The 20,398-nt window shown below is 35.4% G+C and overlaps 1 protein-coding gene across 1 annotated transcript in view; it reads left to right on the top strand.

The window, feature by feature from the left end:
• The window catches only part of LOC5574464 (protein fem-1 homolog CG6966), a 257,589-nt gene that overhangs the window by 233,660 nt on the left and 3,531 nt on the right, over positions 1 to 20,398 (top strand). Inside the window, exon 2 of the mRNA XM_021848954.1 lies at positions 7,775 to 7,934. Coding sequence (XP_021704646.1) covers positions 7,775 to 7,934 — 160 coding nt within the window. The remainder of the gene's footprint in view (positions 1 to 7,774; positions 7,935 to 20,398) is intronic.

The raw sequence follows: 20,398 nt of genomic DNA, 5'->3' as shown, positions 1-20,398 counted from the left end.
ATGAAGTTACCCAAGTTTCTCGGAGAATGTTCCAAGAATACCGCCGATAATTCTACCAAGCATTCGTTCAGGTAATTTTTCATAGAAAATCATACAACGATATTTCTTGTTTTTTAATGGAGTTCTCTAAGGATTTCTTCATGAATTCTCTAATACATTTTTCACGGAAAACTTGGGAAAATTTATTTTCCAAAATGATTTCTTTTAAGATTTTTACAAATCCATCGTAAAAGTAATAAAATTCTTGATGTTCCATAATTGTCTCCCTCATAATTGTTTCCAGGATTTACACAGCAATTTATCCAGAGAACCCATTGAAACATTTGGCGACTCCAGTATTCTCTAGGTCTCTGACCTAGAAAAATAAAAAATAAATACTCCGAATCGAAACTTTAGCAGTAAAAAAAGTGTTTTTTCTGTTCTCGTCAATTTCAGACGTAATGTTTTCAGAGAAGTTATTCGTATTGAGAATTGCATCTTCTTAGAAAATAGTTGAATAGGGAGTATAAGCTTTAATTTTGATTCAACCTTTTTAGTTTGAGGAAATTTGTGACTGTACTCTTCTGTGAATTTTTAGAAAATGTTATTTTGAACAACTTCGTAAAAGACACATTTGGTCTAACTCTTTAGAGCTAATTTAATTGATTATGAAAGTTTTAACTAAGGGTGGACCCGGAAATCAGTTTTTTGTCTAACTTTTTTGTTTGTATTTGTTTTTATCGAACCAACTCCATAAGTTATAAGCATCCAAAGATTTCATAATTTTTCGCTTGAATTTTCTTATAACATTAAAATTACAAGAATTATAAACTTTCAATGTTCAGCAAAAATGTGTATCATTACTTCCTCTACATTTTTTTTGAAGATCACATCCACGTCGAACTGAAAACAAAAAGTAAGACCCAAAATAACTGATTTTCCGTGTCTACTTAAAGTAAAAACTTTCAGAATAAATTTAATTAGCTCAAATGAAGAGTTAGATCAAAAGTGTCTTTTACAAAGTTGTTCAAAATAACATTTTCTAAAAATTTACAAAAGAGCGCAGCCACAAATTTGTTCAAATAAAAAAGTTTGAATCAAAATTCAAGCTTATATAAGAACCACCCTATTCAATTCTTTTCTAAGAAGATGCAATTCTCAATTACGGATAACTTCTCTGAAAACATTACGTCTGAAATTGACAAAAACAGAGAAAAGGCTTGTTTTCAGCGACCATCACTCATATTTTATGTTGATTGAAATATATTAGTGTTCTACTCACCTAGCCTTTCTTTTTATTGAATTTCGTTGCATATCAGACCTGGCTTTTATCAAAAAAATGAACTTAGGAAGAACTACTTTTCCCACCTATAAGAACAGTAACTAAAAGTGCAAATTTTTAGCACTATTCCATAGAGGTGTTGAAAAGCAGCATTTTTTATTTCTGTTTTGCGAGTTGGAAAATTTATGTCTCATTTACTCTGAATATGGCTTAGTCAACTAGCTTCTGATTCTGAGTGAAAAAAGGATCGATGCTCCTAGAGAAATCCAACTATAACAAAAATGTTCGTGATAACAAAAAATATGTATGCAGTTCGTTGCATCAATAACTTTCAATTTCAATCAATTCAAAATCTGGTAGCCGCTTCTGCAAAGATGTAAATAATAATAATTGAAACGTTTTCAAACTCCAACTTTGGACAAAAGCATTTCTTATAAAGTACCTCTGAAACCAGATTCTTTAAATAAGACGCGAATGACCTATATGGTTAAAGCATCTATAATGAAAAAAAAAAAGATTCTTCAAAACAACTTTTTCTAAAATGATTTTAGCAACGAAAATATTATTGAAAGTTGTTTGTAAAAAGAAAATCGTTGTTTTTATATCATGAAGATACCAACTTTCTATCATCTCATCTGAAGTCATAAACGGATTTTGTAAACAAAAAAGCCACTTCTTGTTAGGGAGATCCCCCAGTACCGGACACTTAAGCCACTAAATTCATAATTTGAAAAAATATTGATTTTATGGGCTCGTGTTACCCATTTATGATAAATATTATCATTTTTATAGTGTACAAAAATAAATTTGAAAACATAAATATTAATTTTGACACTGCATTTTAATGATGAATTTTAGTACAAAATTGATCGATCTTAAAAGGTGGCACCCAATACCGGACACGATCTGGAAATGCCTCAAATTCTGTAAATTTGAACATCATGGAATGTGTACACTATAGGAATAGTTCATAATTACCAGTTCAATACATTTGCAACATTTACAAGAATAATTTGAGTTTTTCTTAGTTTGCAAGATGCCTATCAAAAATCTCTTCCATATATGATGAAAAATGGCACATTTTACGATGTTGTTCTAAATGTTCATTTTTCTTAATTTTATTGCTTGTTTGATACCATGATCGACGGAACCCATGAAAAATGAAAGTATTTTGAGACACCGACGCAATAATTACAAAGATATCATATAACAAATCAAGCTGTCCGAAACTGGAGGACAGGAGGTGCTTAACCAAAATTGTAATTTATCCATATTTAGTTCAATTAAGGTACAAAATACATTCATACTCTCAAATTAGGATTATGTTCGATCATGCTTGCGGGATCTAAAGTATTTTTTCATGTTCAAAATATTTACTTAATTGGCTCAAAATTAAGTGGATACGTCAATTTTTTAAAGATTTTCAAACTTTTCTACTTTTTTAAAAAGGCATGCATATTTCAAGGATGTGTTATTCTATGCAATCATTAGTCTACATAATAGCTTTCTTTTCTACTAATACACCATCTTGATTGGACCATGATTTCTCAATGTTTCGGCTTTGTCCGGTATTGGGTGCTGTCCGGCACTGAGGGATCTCCCCCTATTTAAATCATGGAGAGCGGCAATACGGTACAAACTAAACAACTGCCATTTGAAAGATATTGCTTTTGATCAACGATCAAGCACTGTATCATTTTATTCCGTTGTGTTTTAATGCTATTTAGTAACTTTTCGAAAAACTCATAGTTATAAAGGATTTAGGGTGAATATAAAGAGCAAGGCGAAGAAAAGGCTATTTTCGAGAAGCTATCAATAAGTTTGTATGGAACGTCACACATTGATCAACCTCCCCGAGCAAAGTCCAATAACAACCGCATAATATAGTGATACAAAGATACACATAATGAATTAATTTTATTATTTTTTGTTATCGATAGGAAGGGGTCGTGCACAAATTATGTCACGCTCCAAGAGGGGGTCAAGCCAATCGTGACAAGCCTTACACAAGTTTTGGAGGGCTAATACAAAAAGTTCGACTAAGGGTAGAAAGTTGAAATTTAGCGTGACATAATTTGTATACCATCCCTATCAACGAATTTTGAGCTGTCAGATCGAGCATGCCACTGACAGGTGAATGACGTCAAATGTTTGTTATCATTATTCGATCTTTATAGTTAATTGATATCATAATGAGATTTCAATGAGGAATTTGGTTGTTTAACAAGACTCATTATCAATCTGTTTCAAATGATAACACAATGAGATATCTTTAGTATAAACTTTCGTTATCACGTTTGTTATGTTGCCTGCTTATTCAACCATAATGAAAACAAACTAAGTTATCAAATGCTTGTTATTGGATAGCTCAACTTGTTATCGTTTTGTTACTTAATTTTGCTCGGCGCAACTGTAAGGCCGTTTTCAGTGTCGTGTAGTCTATGGACTGAACTTTTACAGTACACGATAATGAAGACGGCCTTACAGTTGAGGTCGAAATACGCGTATCTGCCAAAGGATACAAAAATCTACTGGAATAAAATGGTATTATACTAAATTCGATTTCCATTTATTTATAGGTATTCCACTTAACAGTTCGAAGATTTATTATCATTATAATTATGTAAAAGTTATGTAAGAAATACTTTAAATGGGCCTATATAAGATTTCCCAAATTGCATTCGAACACAACGGAAGAAAATGATACTGATAATACTTTTCATGATATTAAATGACAAAAAGGTGACTATTTTTTAAATACAATCGTTCATAACTTCAAAAAAAAGATCAACGAACAACGATTTTTTTATTACAAACATGTGTTTAGAATAAATGTTCTTGTTAACACTTCAGTCGTCGCGCTGTTGTATTTTGTACAACACCGCTGAAAAAACCTCGCTTTACGTACACAACAGCAGCGCGGTGGTTCTAACGGAGGCAAACCGCGCGACGACTGGAAGGTTAAAATCGAAAAAGTAAGAAGTTACTCTTAAAATCTGATTTAACTTCTCTGTAACTCGTTAGCAAAAATTCTCTACCAGCGTGCTGCGTATAGATCTCGTGCGCCTACTCTACTGTTTAATATTGCGCTTGAATATGCCACGCGGAGGGTATGATTCATCAGTCAAGGTACGATTTTCACGACATCTATTCAATTTGTTTGCTTCGCGGGTAAAATGGATAAATGGTGGCAGACTTGATCTCCCGCCTGAAAAGCAAAGGGGTCATTAACCAAGGAATTGGTGAAATATTGTTGGCAAAATTTTATTATGAAAATTGATCGTTTCATTCTTCTTCCTTTTGGCATTACGTCCTCACTGTGACAGAGCCTGCTTCTCAGCGCAGTTCTTCCACAGTTATTGACTAAGAGCTTTATTTGCCAAAGTTGCCATTTTCGCCTTCGTATATCGTGTGGCAGGTACGATTATACTCTATGCCCAGGGAAGTCAAGGAAATTTCCACTATGAAAAGATCCTGATCGAACCCAGACACCTTCAGCATGGCTTTGCTTTGCAGCCGCGGACTCTAACGACACGGCTATAAAAGGCTCTGATAATTGATGTAAAATTGAAAAAAGAGAGTAGAATCGAGAATTTACCAATAAATAATTTTCGTTGTGAGAAAATAATGAAAGAGACATTTAAGAATATTCGTCCATCTCATTCTTTCAACGCTTTCTACGCAGAGCAACAACTGCTAGAAGTTCAAGCTCAATCGATTTAAATGTCGTTTCCACAATGTCAAGAACAACCCGATCGAAATTTGCAAATCAAAACGAAAACGAAAACTCGAAAGAAAACTATCAGCACGTGAATGCAAATCTATTTTCAGTTTCCCCGCCAAACAAACAAGCGAAGCTTCGATTGAACCATTCACCCCGTTATTTTGGTCGCTTCCACACTGCTGCGCCGCCACCGAACCAATCGAACCAATTCCGATCACTTTTACTGATTAGAAAACCGACGCGAACGTTGTTCAGTTCCTCAATGCTCGATTGACATCGCAGTAGCGTCGCTGCTTGTCTCGAACACTTAGAGCAGCTGGTTTAGAAATGCCGGTGACCTGTGTAGCTGTACTAGGCTATACTTATATAGAACTCTAATACAACTTTCATTTGTCGTCGTCATCGTCGAAAGTTGTCATCGACGCCATCAAAAGTCACGTCAGCATTTCTTGGGACAGTGTGTATTTTCAATAAAGTCAATAAACTTCCTAGATTTCTTTTTAACTTAAGAAAATCCAGATATTTCGAGCCTTTTTTGAAAAATTTGAGTTAACTCATTATTATACCAGATTTTTAAAAATGTTCGATTTCTTCAAAACCTTCAGTTTTTACAGGTTGAGTTGATTTCGCCTGTTTATAGGAGAAGAAGCCCGCTTCCAATTGGGTCCTAAAATTTTTAATGGAATCTTGCTTTTATTCAATAACACGAAAGAACATGTTACTGCAACTACTTTAGCCATTTTTACCGCTCAAATATCGGCTATATTATGTTTAAACTTTAATTAAAAAATGGGGTCCATAAATGAACCTTCACGGAGAAATATTTTTACCTAATTTTTGAGTTTACTTTACCCAAAATTAAGTATATCGATTATAGTTTCAACCCAAAATCTCTCGGTTTTTTCTTTCTCCCACACGAATGTTGTCAAAAATAGAGAGAGCTGCATCTACCCAATGGGGGTACTTTGGCCCAATAAGCCAAATTTGGGTAAATGCAACTTTTCTTATGTTTGGGTCGAAAGAACTTAATTTTGCGTTAAATCAACCCAAAATTGAGTATATTTTTCTAATGGAATTAAAGTTAAACTACCTAGTGGGGACCTTGGAAATTTAGCCAAAATTGAGTTATTGGACTCAACTACGGAATTGCGTTGAAACAACCCAAAATTGAGTTGAATTCCGTCTCCGTGTTGACACTTGAGATCATGTTTGACGTTCGCTTAGTCGACAAAAACACCACAGGGGTTCTAGTTTGTTGTTGTTCTGGGGTTGTTCCTATCTGATATTTTGGAAGGGACACGGAAAACAAATAATATTGATAATTTTATTCGACACATGTTCCAACGTTTCAAAATTAGTACCATACCAGGGAAGGAGCTTCAGAATTATTTTCATAATTTTATTTTGAATACGTTATAGAGCTTTCCTTCTATTATTACTACAGCTAGTCGATATTGGTACAGCATACAACATGGCTGGCCTGAAAATTGGTTTGAAAATCAAAAGCTTGTTTTTAGGACAAAGTTTCGATTTTTTTTAATAAGTGGATAAACACATTTTACATATTTGTTGCATTTGGCTTCAATGCCCTCAATGTGATTTTTGAAAGTTAAATTCTTATCTAGCATCAGCCCTAGATGCTTAACTTCATCTGACCAATTTATTGGAACCCCTCTCATCGTAACAACATGTCTACTTGAAGGTTTCAAATAAAGAGCTTTTCGTTTATGTGGAAATATTATAAGTTGAGTTTTGGAAGCATTAGAAGAGATTTTTCAGTTTTGCAATTATGAGAAAAAATATCCCACCTTTTTGCAATCTACAACAGATGACTCGCAGAATAGACGGGGTTGGTGGTCTGATGGCTACCGCTTCTGCTTCATATGCAGAAGGTCATGGGTTCAATCCCAGGCCCGTCCCTTTCCTCGTACTTTGTAGTTGTATATCTCTCACTTACTTCTATCCTTCATTCTAAATATATCACACTCAACCTATTCGTTCATAGCAAACGCTAGAACCAGAGACGGACAAGAAACCGTTTCCCTAACGCTTCCTACTTCCACGCGCACGCCTTTCTTACGCCTGATACATAGGCAGTCTGCTAACCACAAAAGCAAACCTCTCTGCCATGCCTTTCCCCCAATACATACACTCCCGCATGAACTGGCGTGGATGCAGTGGAATATACGGTCTACGTGGGAGTCAGTTCAATGCATCATCAATTCCTCCCCCTTCCCCTCATTGGTCTGCATTCTGACGTGGCAGGTGCCATTGTTGCCTAAAAATAGAAGATCACCAGCACTTATACACTGAGGATGCCTGTTAGTCCCAAGCAGTCATTCAGTTGGTTCCTTGTGTAAGTGCAGCTGATCTGGCGATACTGGAGTGCATCCACGGGCGGCCAATCAAGCTCAATCTCAAGCTCAAGCTCTACAACAGATGACTCGCAGGCTTCGTCCTTTGTCCATAAACGTGCATTAATCAAGACAACAAACACCTTATCACCTTGTTGAAAACCTCCCAGTTTTTTTGTCACATACTGTGTAACGACCACCCGACTGATTATTTATAGAAACCATTCGAAACTTTAAATATTTATGCAACAAATGCAGGCGACAGTCGACGATGAGAACGCACTTCCCTGTTTTGGCTCAACTCACTATTTGTAATCAACAAGCTCGGTATCAACAACCATTACACCTCAAGACTTAAGTACTTCAGTACGTCTCATGCCAGAAAGTAGTCCACTTGAGTAACAACAATGTTTTTTGTTTCCGTTCTCATTGCAGCGATACATCAGCGGACGGCCACAGAATGAGATCGAAATGTTGGTGACGGCAAAGACAGGTGGCGCCACCCCACTGCTGATCGCTTGCCGGAATGGACACTTCGACGTAGTGCAGTATCTGATCAAACGGTGCCATGCCGACGTCGAACAGTCAGGATCAGGTAGGATGGGATCTGATTACTTACGTGGAAAGGTAACCGCTCTGAGGCAAAGAGAAACACTTTTTTTATAACAAATTTCGTTATAATTCAGTTATTGTTATTTTCCATAACTGAATTATAACAAAATTTATTATAAAAAAAAAGTGAGTTATATTTTTGTTTTTTTTTTTTTGAAACATAATGAGTTACATTTTTGTTCAAATTATAACATATTTCGTTTAGTGTAGAGGAAATTGTGTTGTATTTTTTATTATTTTAACTACTAACCTAACCTGACAAAATTATAACATATTATGTTAGAAAAAACGCGCTTACTGAGTAACAAAATCTGTTACAACTCTGTTGTAATCCACTGGTCGGGTTAACAAAACGAATCCCTTAAACAATCCATTCCCACCCGAACCCCTAGTGTTTTCTTGTGGAAATGCAGAGGACTTCGCGGCTTCCATAAAACAAATACAACGTCAACATTTCTCTCCTATCCCAAAATTGATCTACATTCACCGCTAGCATGGGTGAACCGTAATCCGAGGTAACTTTGATTTTTTTTTTTTGATTATTTATTGAAATTTTTATTTGATAATGCAAATGTTGAATGTTTTATATTCTTAAAACAAGTACTGGCACCCATCGCGCCTGACTTTTTAACGTATTTTGCTTTCTGATTGATAATATTTATTAAAATTCAGATGCCATTTTAGTAAACAACACATTTCCCTTGCTTAAATCATGTGAAACATGAACCTTTTAAAGTTCAAATTCATGGAAATCATTGTTTCGAAAAGTTGAAAATTTTACCCAACATTCACAAAAAACTTTTTTTTTTTTGTTGGCTGCTCATGAATATAAGAAAGGGAAACACCTTTCATGCATTGAACATATTTTACGGATAAATGTTTATTCGAACTTCTTACTAGGAGGAATATTTCGAATCATCCCAGGTATTATTCAAATATTCTACCAGGTATTTCACTAAGATCTGAAAATCCTGGGAAACCAACTGTAAAAATTACTACAAGAAACTTCTTTAACCGTTACAAAAACAAATGGAGCAATCCTCTTCGAGATCTATCAAATCGTGACTGAATCTCTTGACGATTTTAAGAGCAATTTCTATAGTACTTCCACTGCATAATCTCTAGAAGTTCTTGGCTGATTCGGGATTGCCGTAGAAATTTCTGAAAGTAATTCTTAGTTAATTCCTGAAAAATTATTTAATTAAATCCCTACTTATATATTGCTACATCATTCATAAACATATTTAGAGCAGATTATGACGATTTTTCGAGTGACTTTTTTTTAAATTGCTAAAGAAATTCCAGTGAAATATTTAATGAAGTTTCTGCGCTATGAAACATGTTTCAAGCATCCTGAGTTTTCCTTGATAACTTTTGCGATCTTTGCAGAGTCATTTCGGCACAAAGGAAAAAAAACTACCCAAATTCAATTGTTGCTGTTCATCTATTTGTTATCTAGAAACAGATGAGGAAATTAGGACAACAGCACTGCTTTTTTTCCTTCTTCTGTTTGCATTGAAACATGATGCAAAATTGTACGGGTTCCAAAGAAACCTTCAGAGACTATAACGGGTTTAATAGGCTTCTCGAAAATTTCGTCTCAGATTCCTCAGAGGAATTATTATAATTATTTTAGTTACAAAAGCTCTCAAGTGGTCCTTCAGGGATCTCTCCAGAAATTCTTCTATAGATATCTCTACCAGTTTTCCTTAAAATACTTTCAGTAATTTTTCAACGGATGCTCAACAGAATTTCTCCTGATTTTGCTCCAAGAAATGCTTGAGAACTCCAAAGCTGCTTCCTCCAGTATTTTTTTCAGGTACCGTTTTGATTCATATTACGGACACTTAAGGGTTCAGTGAACTTCAACTAATCGATACATATATAAATTGAATCGTTCCCTATACAACTTTAGCGTAATCAAGCCTTGTAAACACCTCAATTCCGAATGCTGGGTGAAGATTTGGATTCCACGGCTTTAATTCACTTTAATCAACAAAAATGTTCGGCCTCTTCATGATTTTTATTCCGGACACAACCACACTTTTGCTTCATATTCCGGACACATTGATTCGAATTCCGGACAGCTCATGAAAAACACAATTAGAATAGTCGAATCATTAACTAAATGCACTAATCCGTTAGAAAGACGTCAAAACTAGTTGAACATTGTAAATTTTCATGGATTGCTATGTGAAATGTTTATAAAAATCATCATTCAAATTGGGAACTTTTTGACGGCCCATTTTGAAACATTTCGAGTGAAATCTTTCCCATACAAAGTAGAGTGTCCGGAATTTGAAGCTGTCCGGGATTCGAATCAAAACGGTATTATTTGTTTTCCACAGCAATCCTAGAATTTTCTCCGGATATTTTTTTTCACTTATCCTTCAAGCAAATTATCCAGTTGTTACTCTTTTGAGGAGATCTTTCAGAAATTTCTACAGAATTTCTTCCGAGGGAATCCACAAAGGTTTATTCCAGGGTGTTTGAAAACAAAAAAAAAGTTTAAGTTTTTTTAACCTTGCAAGAATGTCTCCGCATGTTCATGTGGATTCTTGAAGAATTCAGCCACGTTTCCTCCTTCGAATTATTTTTTTCTTGGAATTTTTCCAGCATTTCATCCAAGTATTACGCCTGCAGTTTTATCAAACATTTCTTAGAAAGTTTCTCAAAAACTTCCATAAAATTTTCAAGAGTTAATTTAAGTTTTCACACTAGTTTATACTACAGCTATTTTTACATGATTCCTTCTGATCATTCCTACACAAACTTTTTTCTTTAGAGATTCTGTCCAATGTTTTCGAGAAATTTCGTTAAAAAATCCTACGAATTATTATCTAGGGAATCTTCTAAGACTTCCTCAAGAAAAAATAAACAAAAAAAGTCCATGAGTTATTTTACAGATCCTTGTACATTTTCTAGGCTGTTTTTTAGAAATATCACACGGATTTATTTTTCAGAAAAAATTTCTTGGCATAAGTCAAAGTTCAATTTCCGAACTCCTTTCCTCACTTGTTTTGGAGATGTCAGGAAAACATTACTAGAAAAGTTTCTAGAAAAACGCTTTAAGTATTGAGTAACTCATAGCAGAAGAACACATACTAGGAGTAGGGTAAGTCGCCAATTGTTAAACAATATAATTTCTAATTTCTCGCCAAGTGATGAACAACCCGTGCTTTTCTTATGGGGAGGGATGTTCAAGATTTGGCGAAAAATTAGATCGTTCAACATTTAGCGACTTACCCTAATGCCTAAAGTATCTTGGAATGTTTCAAGCGCAGTTATTGGATGAATTTCGAATGGAACAATTCGAATTCTCGACAAATATCCTGTGAAAATCTAATTCGGTAAGTATCTCTGCCCGGACACCGGCTTTACTCAAAACTTTTTATTTCGATAACTTTTGAGCATGAAAAATGTAGAAATGATGTTTTCTACATTTTTGATGCTCAAAAGTTATCGAAATAAAAACTATCCTATTTTTTATAAAATCTTGTTTTTATTTAATGAACGTATTCTTGCTCCTACCTTGTAAATCTTTCGGGATCAAATAACGGGTATATCATATTTCAACTTTAATTTAAAAAATGGGTCCAAATATGAAACTTGACACTTTTGATCCTGTTTGACACTCACAAGTCGACAAAAGCGCCACAGAGGCTTTCCTTATTAACACTGGGGTTGTTTCTATCTGACATTTTGGAGGGGACATGGAGAACAGAATACACTCAAAATTTAAGTTTAAACCAAAGGGTGTGCAAAATCTTAAAAACACGGAAAACAATATTTTTGGATTTAAATCAACGAGAAGCATTTGAAAATAGGGCCCTAAAGCCTTATCCCAATTTGGCGTTTTTGTCGACTAAGTGAACGTCAAACATGATAAAAAGTGTCAAGGTTCATATTTTAACTCATTTTCTAAATAAAAGTTCAAATATTATACAGATGTTATTTGAGCGGAAAAATATTCTTAATTTGCTGTAAGAACTTTCGTATTAATAAAAATAAAATTAAAAATAGGATTTCTTTATAAAAAAATAGGACCGTGTTACAGTCAACTCTCCCATATTCGATATTCTTTATATCGATATTTTCCCTAACTAAATGCGCGGTCTCTTCAATATGGCATACTTTGATCCCTCTGTTAGTCGATACCTCTCTAACTCGATGTTACCTAACTCGATGTTATCAGTTTCAGTTTTCTATGCAAGTTTACCTCTCCAACTCGATATTTTCTTCTTTTTTCAAATATGGAAATGTTAACTAATGTTATGAATTTGAATATTATGATTATACTAACAGTAAAATTAAGGTTTACAACCCATTTCAGGGTGACAAAATTTTAAAAATTTCCAGATTGTCAAAAAAGAGTCAAATAGGGTAATGTGTTGGAATTTTACTATTTTCACGTTAATAATACTATTTATAATGTAATTTGACAAATAAAAGAAAATTTTAAAAGTTGAAAAATATGTGTTCTGTATCTCGATACCTCCCTAACGAATTCAAAAGAACATGTCGGTAAAGAAATAATAAACTAAATTTTCATAGAATTGGCCATTCCTGAACGCCTGACACAGGTTGCGCCAAGGCCTCTTTGAGGACATTTCCGTTTCTTGTCCGGAATATACGGTGCGACGTCCCAATCTTCATGAATTCGGGGGAATTTGTCAATAAACGAAGATTTGGCCACTCCAGAGCAATACAATTTGAATTGGGGCGAATGAACTGGCTTATTCAGTTTCAAGCTTCAAAAATAAAAAAATAAAAAATGCATGAAGAATTTGTAAGTAAAACCTTTGCGGATAATGACCGCTCAAGCATAGATGACCGCTTCGTAGTTGCACTCCTTGATTGACCGAAGCAGTCGAAGATGCACAGAGATTTAATGAATGGGGCTTGGGATTAGCTAACCATTCTCAAAGAGCACGAATCGAGAGTTCAAAGACTGAATATACCTCTGCATCTCCACAATTGTCTTGGAAAGTACATTGGGTTAGTGGGTGTTTCCGGTCCCATCGCTCGCTCTAGCTGGGGCAAGTAATACAATCGATGAACCAAACAATTATGACTGGCTTACACCACTTTTTCTTCGCACTGCGCGAACCGGACACGTCTGATTTCTATTGCATCGCTCTCCCCCGTAGGGGCTAGTGACACAATCAATGGACCGAACACTAATCTGTAGGAAAACCTTTTGCGGCTAACACATGAAATCTTGAATGGGTTGCAAATTAGATAATTGCTGGCTAGATGAAATTCTTAACATATTCTAAGCAAAATTTTGATTCTGTTGCACGTGGAATTCCTCCATTCATGAATAAGCGGTACGATTGACGGAACCGACGTTTGGTCGAATTTTCTCTTCTTTAAACGGGCAATAGGTTGTTCTTTTTTATACTGTTAAAACAATTATTGGCAGTAAATATGCCAAAGGTCAGTAAGCCAAAGGGATTTCATAAATCATAAGACTGTTTTATGGTATATTCGTGAGGAGTTCCAAAGCGAATTCCTTCTAAGTTTTTTATAAACAAATTTATTGAGAACCCTGAGTAATTAATAGAAAATTTTCTTCGAAGTTTAGAATAGATTCTTGGTAACATTCTAGCCAAAACTTTTTAAAGATTTTTGTTGGATTCCTGATGATGATTTCTTTGATTCGAAAAGTTCTGGTGGATTTCTTGTTAGTTTTCTTCTCAACTTTCTGCTGAGTTTTAACTAGTTGCGGAGTGCATTCCTGACGTATTCATGAAGATTTGCATAAAAGATTTTCCCAAAATCGTGAAAAACATCTGTTTAGAAAGATCCTGCCTAAGGCTGCATCAGTGATGAGAAGCCACATCAGTTTGTATGTATTTTATCCTAGATTTATTTGAATACTTTTCAGAATTTTCATTATGCTTTACCCGTTGCACATCATGTTTTTTTCAAATAACGGAAAATTTTCAAAAAGGTTTTCGGTGAAACCTATTCCTTGTGCTCTGGAGTAGCCAGATCTGTTGGTAGCGAGGTCATTCTTCATTTATTGACATATTTTTTCCTTCAAATAACGGTAATGTCATAAAATAGGCCTTCCTGGAACCTTTACGTGATGCTCAGGAGTGGAAACACAGGGTCTATTCCTCATTAATTGACATGTTCTGTCGAATCCATGAAGATTGAAACTGATCTTAATGTCTCATGCGATGAAACCTGGTCACGGTTTAAAAAACGACTTTGAACCTTATAAGTAGAAGTAATAATTTGATGCGCTAGAGTACCGATGCATGGTCAAAATCAGTATCATTCAACCGTGGCCGAACCTGATTAAGGGGCGCGCTTTTGAGAGTTTAATGGTGACAAACTGTTTTCTCCAAAAGGTATAAATAGCGGTATCTTTTTCTAAAGAGCCTCTATGCAAAATGGTAAAGAATGATATTTGTATAAAAAACCGACTACTCCATTATTTCTCAACAGTAATGGCACAGACAAACAGACGTAACACTTAGAACACATCTCGATCCAAATCATAGTCACGAGAACATGTACGCTCAATGCTAAATTTAGTGTATTTGGCCGACTGGCCAACAGATGGCGGTAGTGTGTAAACGTCAAACGCGAACAAAAACGATGCGAGCGCTGCGGGTGGCGGAATGGCCACCTACCATATTTTTGAATCGAACGTTTAAAAGGTGGTCGATGGACAATGATGAGAGTGTGACGTCTGTTTGTCTGTGGTAATGGAGTAGAACGTCATGCACTAAACAAAAAACACGGGTATACCACAAAAAGATCAAAGAAAACTGGTCGCAGTGGTTCATCCCGAACAGAAACAAGAAAAAAAAAGTTGCACAATAGGTTTTGGACATGAAACTGAAATGTCCCCTAAGAGGCCTTGGCGGAACCAGGTGCTTAGGAGCAGGGTTGGGAAAAATCTTGAAATTCACTCTACAGTAGCCAAGCAAAGCCAATCACAGTCAGCGAAGCCAGTGAAACTCACGCCCATCGCTGCTGTAGGCAAAAAGCCTTGAAAATAGCAAAACATCCGTTGCTAAGGGCAACCCAGAATTACTGTAGAAAAATGTTCTATTTCCCGCTGCATTTCCCGCATTTAGAGCCTTCAATGACACTCATGATTTAGAAAATTCGTGTACCTAACATAGGCTACTTGATGAGATTCACGTTTTTGAACTACTGTACTGGAGAGCTACGTGATTTTCGCGAAAATTCAAGCCTACTACTATTACCATTCCCAGCACTGCTTAGGAGTGACCTTATTAGTTGATACCTAGTTCATACTTCATTAATTGGCATGTTCATTCGAATTCACGAAGATTGACACGTCACACGATTTGTTATGGAAATAAAACAGAAATATCTCCAAGGAGGCCCTGGTGGAACCTGTGCTTGAAGCTATGGAGTGACCACATCACATGTTAATAAGTTGATTCTTCTTTTATTGACATGTTATTTTTTAATTCACAAAGATTGAGACAAAAACAGAAATATCCCCAAAGAAGCCCTTATGGAACCTGTGCCAGAAGCTCTGGAGTGGCCAAATCTTTTATTATAGTGTTATTTTTCATTTATTGACAAGTTATTCAAAATTCATGAATATTGAGATGCCGCACGGTATGTTTTTGGACGGAAATGTTCCTCAAGGAGCCCTCGTGGAATCTGTGCCTGGAGATCTAGAGTGGCCACATCTGTTCGTACCGAGCTTTTTCTTGTTTTATGGACAAGTTCTCTTGAATTCACGAAGATTGAAACGTCGCACGGTATGTTTCCAACAAAAAACGAAAATGTCTTCAAAGAGGCCCTGCCGGAACCTGTGTCAGGTGCTGTGGAGTGGCCACAGCTATGGATATTTAGTTTATTCTTCCTTTATCGGCATGTTCTCCTGAATTGAAGAAGATTGAGACATCGCACAGTATGTTTTAGACATAAAACAGAAATGTCCCCAAAGAGGCCCTCGCCAACTAACAATTTTAGCGCTATAAGCCAAGATTATTTGCTTTGTGCTGTATAACAGTTGAATTGAAGCAGCGAACTCAGCAAAAAATGAAAGCTGTCAAAAAATAGAACGATTAGCGTTAATACAGCTGTAACGCAAACGTTTTGCAGCTACAAATCTTAGCTGAATAAATTTCGTCAGTTATTGCTTTTGCTGCTTTCACTAAGCTGTAACTCAACACCGTAAAAAATAGCAACCTAATGATGTGGAATAAAACTCGCCATCGTCAATCCGGCTGCTTCTATACAATATGATTTGTTATGCTGCTCAATATATATTTAAGAAGCGCTTTGTCGTTAGTTGTACAGCGAGCATACAGCAGTATGCTGTAAAACAACAACTTGTGGCGCATCTACTCAGCTTGTTAGATGTAAACATTACGTTTGACGTTTCGCACCATTTTACAGCCTGATGAAGTGGTGTAAGCGCGGCTATGGCATCTTTTACGATCATTATAAAATATTGTGTGAACCGTTTTCGATGTAGAACAAAACGGTGTGTTTTCTTTGCCTTTCGATATAGACTGTGGTGGCAACAAGGACAGCGTCGAGATCGTGGATGCAGATTCGATTCCAAGCGGTGGCAGGTAACGTTGGGAAAATTAAATTCCGATACTAATGATATGAATTCCGGAAGCTGTGAAACAGCTTGAAAATAATATTTAATCGATAATACAGCGAAGCTGTATAATAATTATTCAACAGTTGCGAAATGATTGAGAAAGCGCCTTCCGAAGATGTTACACAGCTACTTGTCGTATAACTGTCGAGATAGAGCAATGATCGGTATGAATAGGGGCTGTCAACACAGCTTAAAAGTAGCTGAGTAGATTCGTCAGATTTGTTGGTAAAAGGATCGCATAGAAGCTTTCGTTCGTATGTACAGCGCCTTTACTCAGCATAAAGCCGTATAAAGAGGGCCTTACATTTGCACTAAATGTTAGTTGGGTCGTGGAATCTTTGCCACGATCTGGAGTGGCCGCTTCTGTTTGTACCGTAATTTTACTTCTTCTATTGACATGTTCTCTCGAATTCACGAAGATTGATACGTCGCACGGTATGTTTTGGACATGAAAAAGAAGGTCCCCCAAACTGGCCCTGGTGGAACCGGCTACGATGTTACGGAACGCACTATGGGCGGTCAGGTGGCCAATAATCGAAAAAATGACTTGTTCTGATAGGTTTTCCTTGTGCATCATTCCATAGTAAACACTTCTATTAAGATAATCCTCGAATATAAGGGCAGGATCTTGTATAGTTTAATTGATACAGTATGTCAAAGTTAGAGTTTTTAAGAAAACTAAAAGAATCAGTGAAACACAAGGTACACTTTGAATACAATATACTGCATAATCGTAATATTTTATACAGATCTTTATACACTGTCCGAAAGCTTATTTAAAAAGCTATCTTAGAAAAATAAAATGAAATAAAAATTCGTACCTTAGGTCGGGAAAATGCGTGGAGTGCACTGAAAAAATATATTTGATTTCTTATCGAAACTTTACACATCCTATACTTTTTTGTCCCAAGTTGTCCCAGGCTAAAATTTGTTTCCAAGGGTACTTTGAGGTATAAACTAAAGGATCGTGAAGAATTTAGCTGCACAAATTTGCACTTTTTGGTTTAGGGTTTTTTAAATTTTTCCAATATTTTTAATTATTTTCTATTAAAAACAGCTAAAAAATAATTTAGAGGATGACTGAATATAGCTTAATCATACATATCATCATTTTTTTGTAAGTTATAATATTTATAATGGTTTGCACAACGTTAATCGCATAAATGGCTTATATACATCATTAGTAACAAAACTTATTATTTTGCTATAGGCCCTATTCAAAAGTTAGTCTCGAAAACTTGTTTTTGAAAATAAAATTTGTATCACAAAACTCATTAATACGACATGAGATGAAAAAAATATTTTTGGCCGCCAGTCTGTATGGAAACCGGCCATAGTGGAACGGTCCGCTTATTCAATTTATGTTAAAATTATGACAATCGACCATTATCTCACGTTTTACATAAGAACTTTAAAGTTGTAGCTGAAATAAATAAAAAAAAATAATTACATTTACCGAATTTGGCACCCTCGTGACCCCAGTACAACCCGGAATATCTCCGGCATGGTTCGGAATACAGAATAGGGTCCTAAAGCCCTATCCCAATTTTAGTGCCAAACGCTTAAGCTCAGGTCAAAAACACATGTTTACTCAATTTTCTAATGTTTTCCGATGGTTTAAGTCCAAAAAACATGTTTTTATATTTTTTTTAAATTTTGTCACACCCCTTGGCTTAAACTCAAAATTTCGGTGTATTTTGTTTTCCGTGTCTCTTCCAAAATGTCAGATAGGAACAACCCCAGTGTTAAAACTAAAACCCCTGTGGTGTTTTTGTCGACTAAGCGAACGTCAAACATGATCAAAAGTGTCAAGGTTCATTTATGGACATAGTTTTTAAATAAAAGTTTAAGCATGATATAGCCGTTATTTGAGCGGGAAAAATTGCTAAAGTAGTTGCAGTAACATGCTCTTCCGTGTTATTAAGTAAAAACAAGATTTCATTAAGGTGAAGATAAATCGAAGCCAAACTTCAAATTTTCAAGAGCACGAATCTGGAGAACCAAACATCCATTCAAGCTGAAAACTTAATCGATTGGTCACTAGCTGGTGGTGACCAATCGATTAGATTTTCAGCTCAAACGGATGTTTGGTTCTCCAAATCCGTGCTCTTGAAAATTTGAACTTTGGCTTCGATTCATCTTCACCTTAAAAAAATTTAGGACCGAATTGTTCATTTATGACAAATAACTGAAACCTTTTTAAAGTAAACTGAGGGTAGTTAAAAAAAATCGAATGGAAATTGTCGAAATGGCAGCTGTTTGAAAATGCCTTGTCGGAGGCCGGTAACGTAAAGGTTAATAACGAGTTAGGGAGAGTTGACTATAATTTATTTCCATTCAACATACATACCATAATTCAATGAAATAGTAAGGCCTTTCGCATTTTTTCTTGTAAAAATGATTGAGAAATTTTCAAATAAATTTTCGAAAGGCAGGAAAGTTTTCTTTAAAAATCCGAGTTCTCTTAGAAGAATTATAAATAGTTTCATTAAATGTAATAGGGTTTCTTGCTTAAGCAGAGTTCTCTGATTCGAACATCCTTCAGTTGATTCTTGGGAAAATATTGTGTGGAATTTGTATTGTAAAAGTATTCCTACAATTTTTGCTAAAGTATGTCTTGGAATAATTCCAGATGCAATTTCTTAAAGAATGTCTTGAAGAATCATTTACAAAAATCATGGTTGTATTGTCTTTCGGTGAGTAATTTCTAAAAACTGGAAGGGCACTGGAATCCATGTATGGCAAAGGGAAGAAGAATTAACAGGCGTATTTCCCAGAGATATTTTTGATGAATTATTGTTGGATTTTTGAGTTGATTTCCTTCAAAAAGTACTTTTGCAGGATTTTCTGAAAGAATCTGTGAAAAAATACCTCGTAGGATCTTTTGAATAATTGAAGAATCTTTGGATAAATATCTAGACAAGGAATCGCTAAGGGAACAGCTGAACTCCAAAATATAGTTAATTGTTGTTCAATGGATTTGAAATGCATTGCTCATGTCTACATGTTTTTAATTAATAGGGGTACCGGGGGCAGTATGGACACCCGGGGCAGAATGGACACCCCCTGTATCTTTGCATAAGCGAATACTTTTACACTTTCAATGCAAACAATATTTCAGTTACCTGTTGGAAGACTAAATTATCCACTAAAATTTCAGAAAAAATGTTCAAAACATTGATTTTTAATCGAAAAATTGAGCATGATTTCATTTGGTTCGAAAATTATAACATTCACACCTCACCAAATAAGGTTTCAGATGCAAATGACTGCAAGTTGACCGATAATGTAGCTCTTGATTGAATCTTCAATTATTTATGCTATGTTCAAAAATATAGTAGATTTTTTTCTGGTACTTTAAGACATTGAAAAACTTATATGAAAATTTCTTATACTGTTGGGGCAATATGGACACCAGGGGACTAAGTAGAGCTGACACTTTAAAGAGAAAGAAATATAACTTCAAATACAAAATTATCCAAAAATATTGAGCATTCAATGCAATGATTATGAAGCGGAACCACAAATCGGTTGAAAATCGTCAATTTTCTATATTAAACTAACCTGGAGGCTTTCAATATTGCATCTCTACGAAAAATGTCGTAAATTGGTTTTGATCATGTTTTCAGTGACACAGTGACCTGTCACTATGGTTTACTGAATGTGTACTTCATTTTTCGGGGTTTTGAGAACGATCGCGGCACAATTTTCCTATAAACATAAAGGTGTCCATACTGCCCCATGGGGGTAGGCTTACCAGATGGTATCCTTTGGGAGGCATGTCCTCTTTTTTGATCATGCGTGCTCCCGTCCTCCTTTAAGCTGAAAAT

Source organism: Aedes aegypti, chromosome 3 (assembly GCF_002204515.2).
Source record: "Aedes aegypti strain LVP_AGWG chromosome 3, AaegL5.0 Primary Assembly, whole genome shotgun sequence".
In the NCBI taxonomy this organism is placed as follows: domain Eukaryota; kingdom Metazoa; phylum Arthropoda; class Insecta; order Diptera; family Culicidae; genus Aedes; species Aedes aegypti.
The sequence above is the reverse complement of the archived record's forward strand: the minus strand, read 5'-3'. Positions and strand labels throughout refer to the sequence as shown.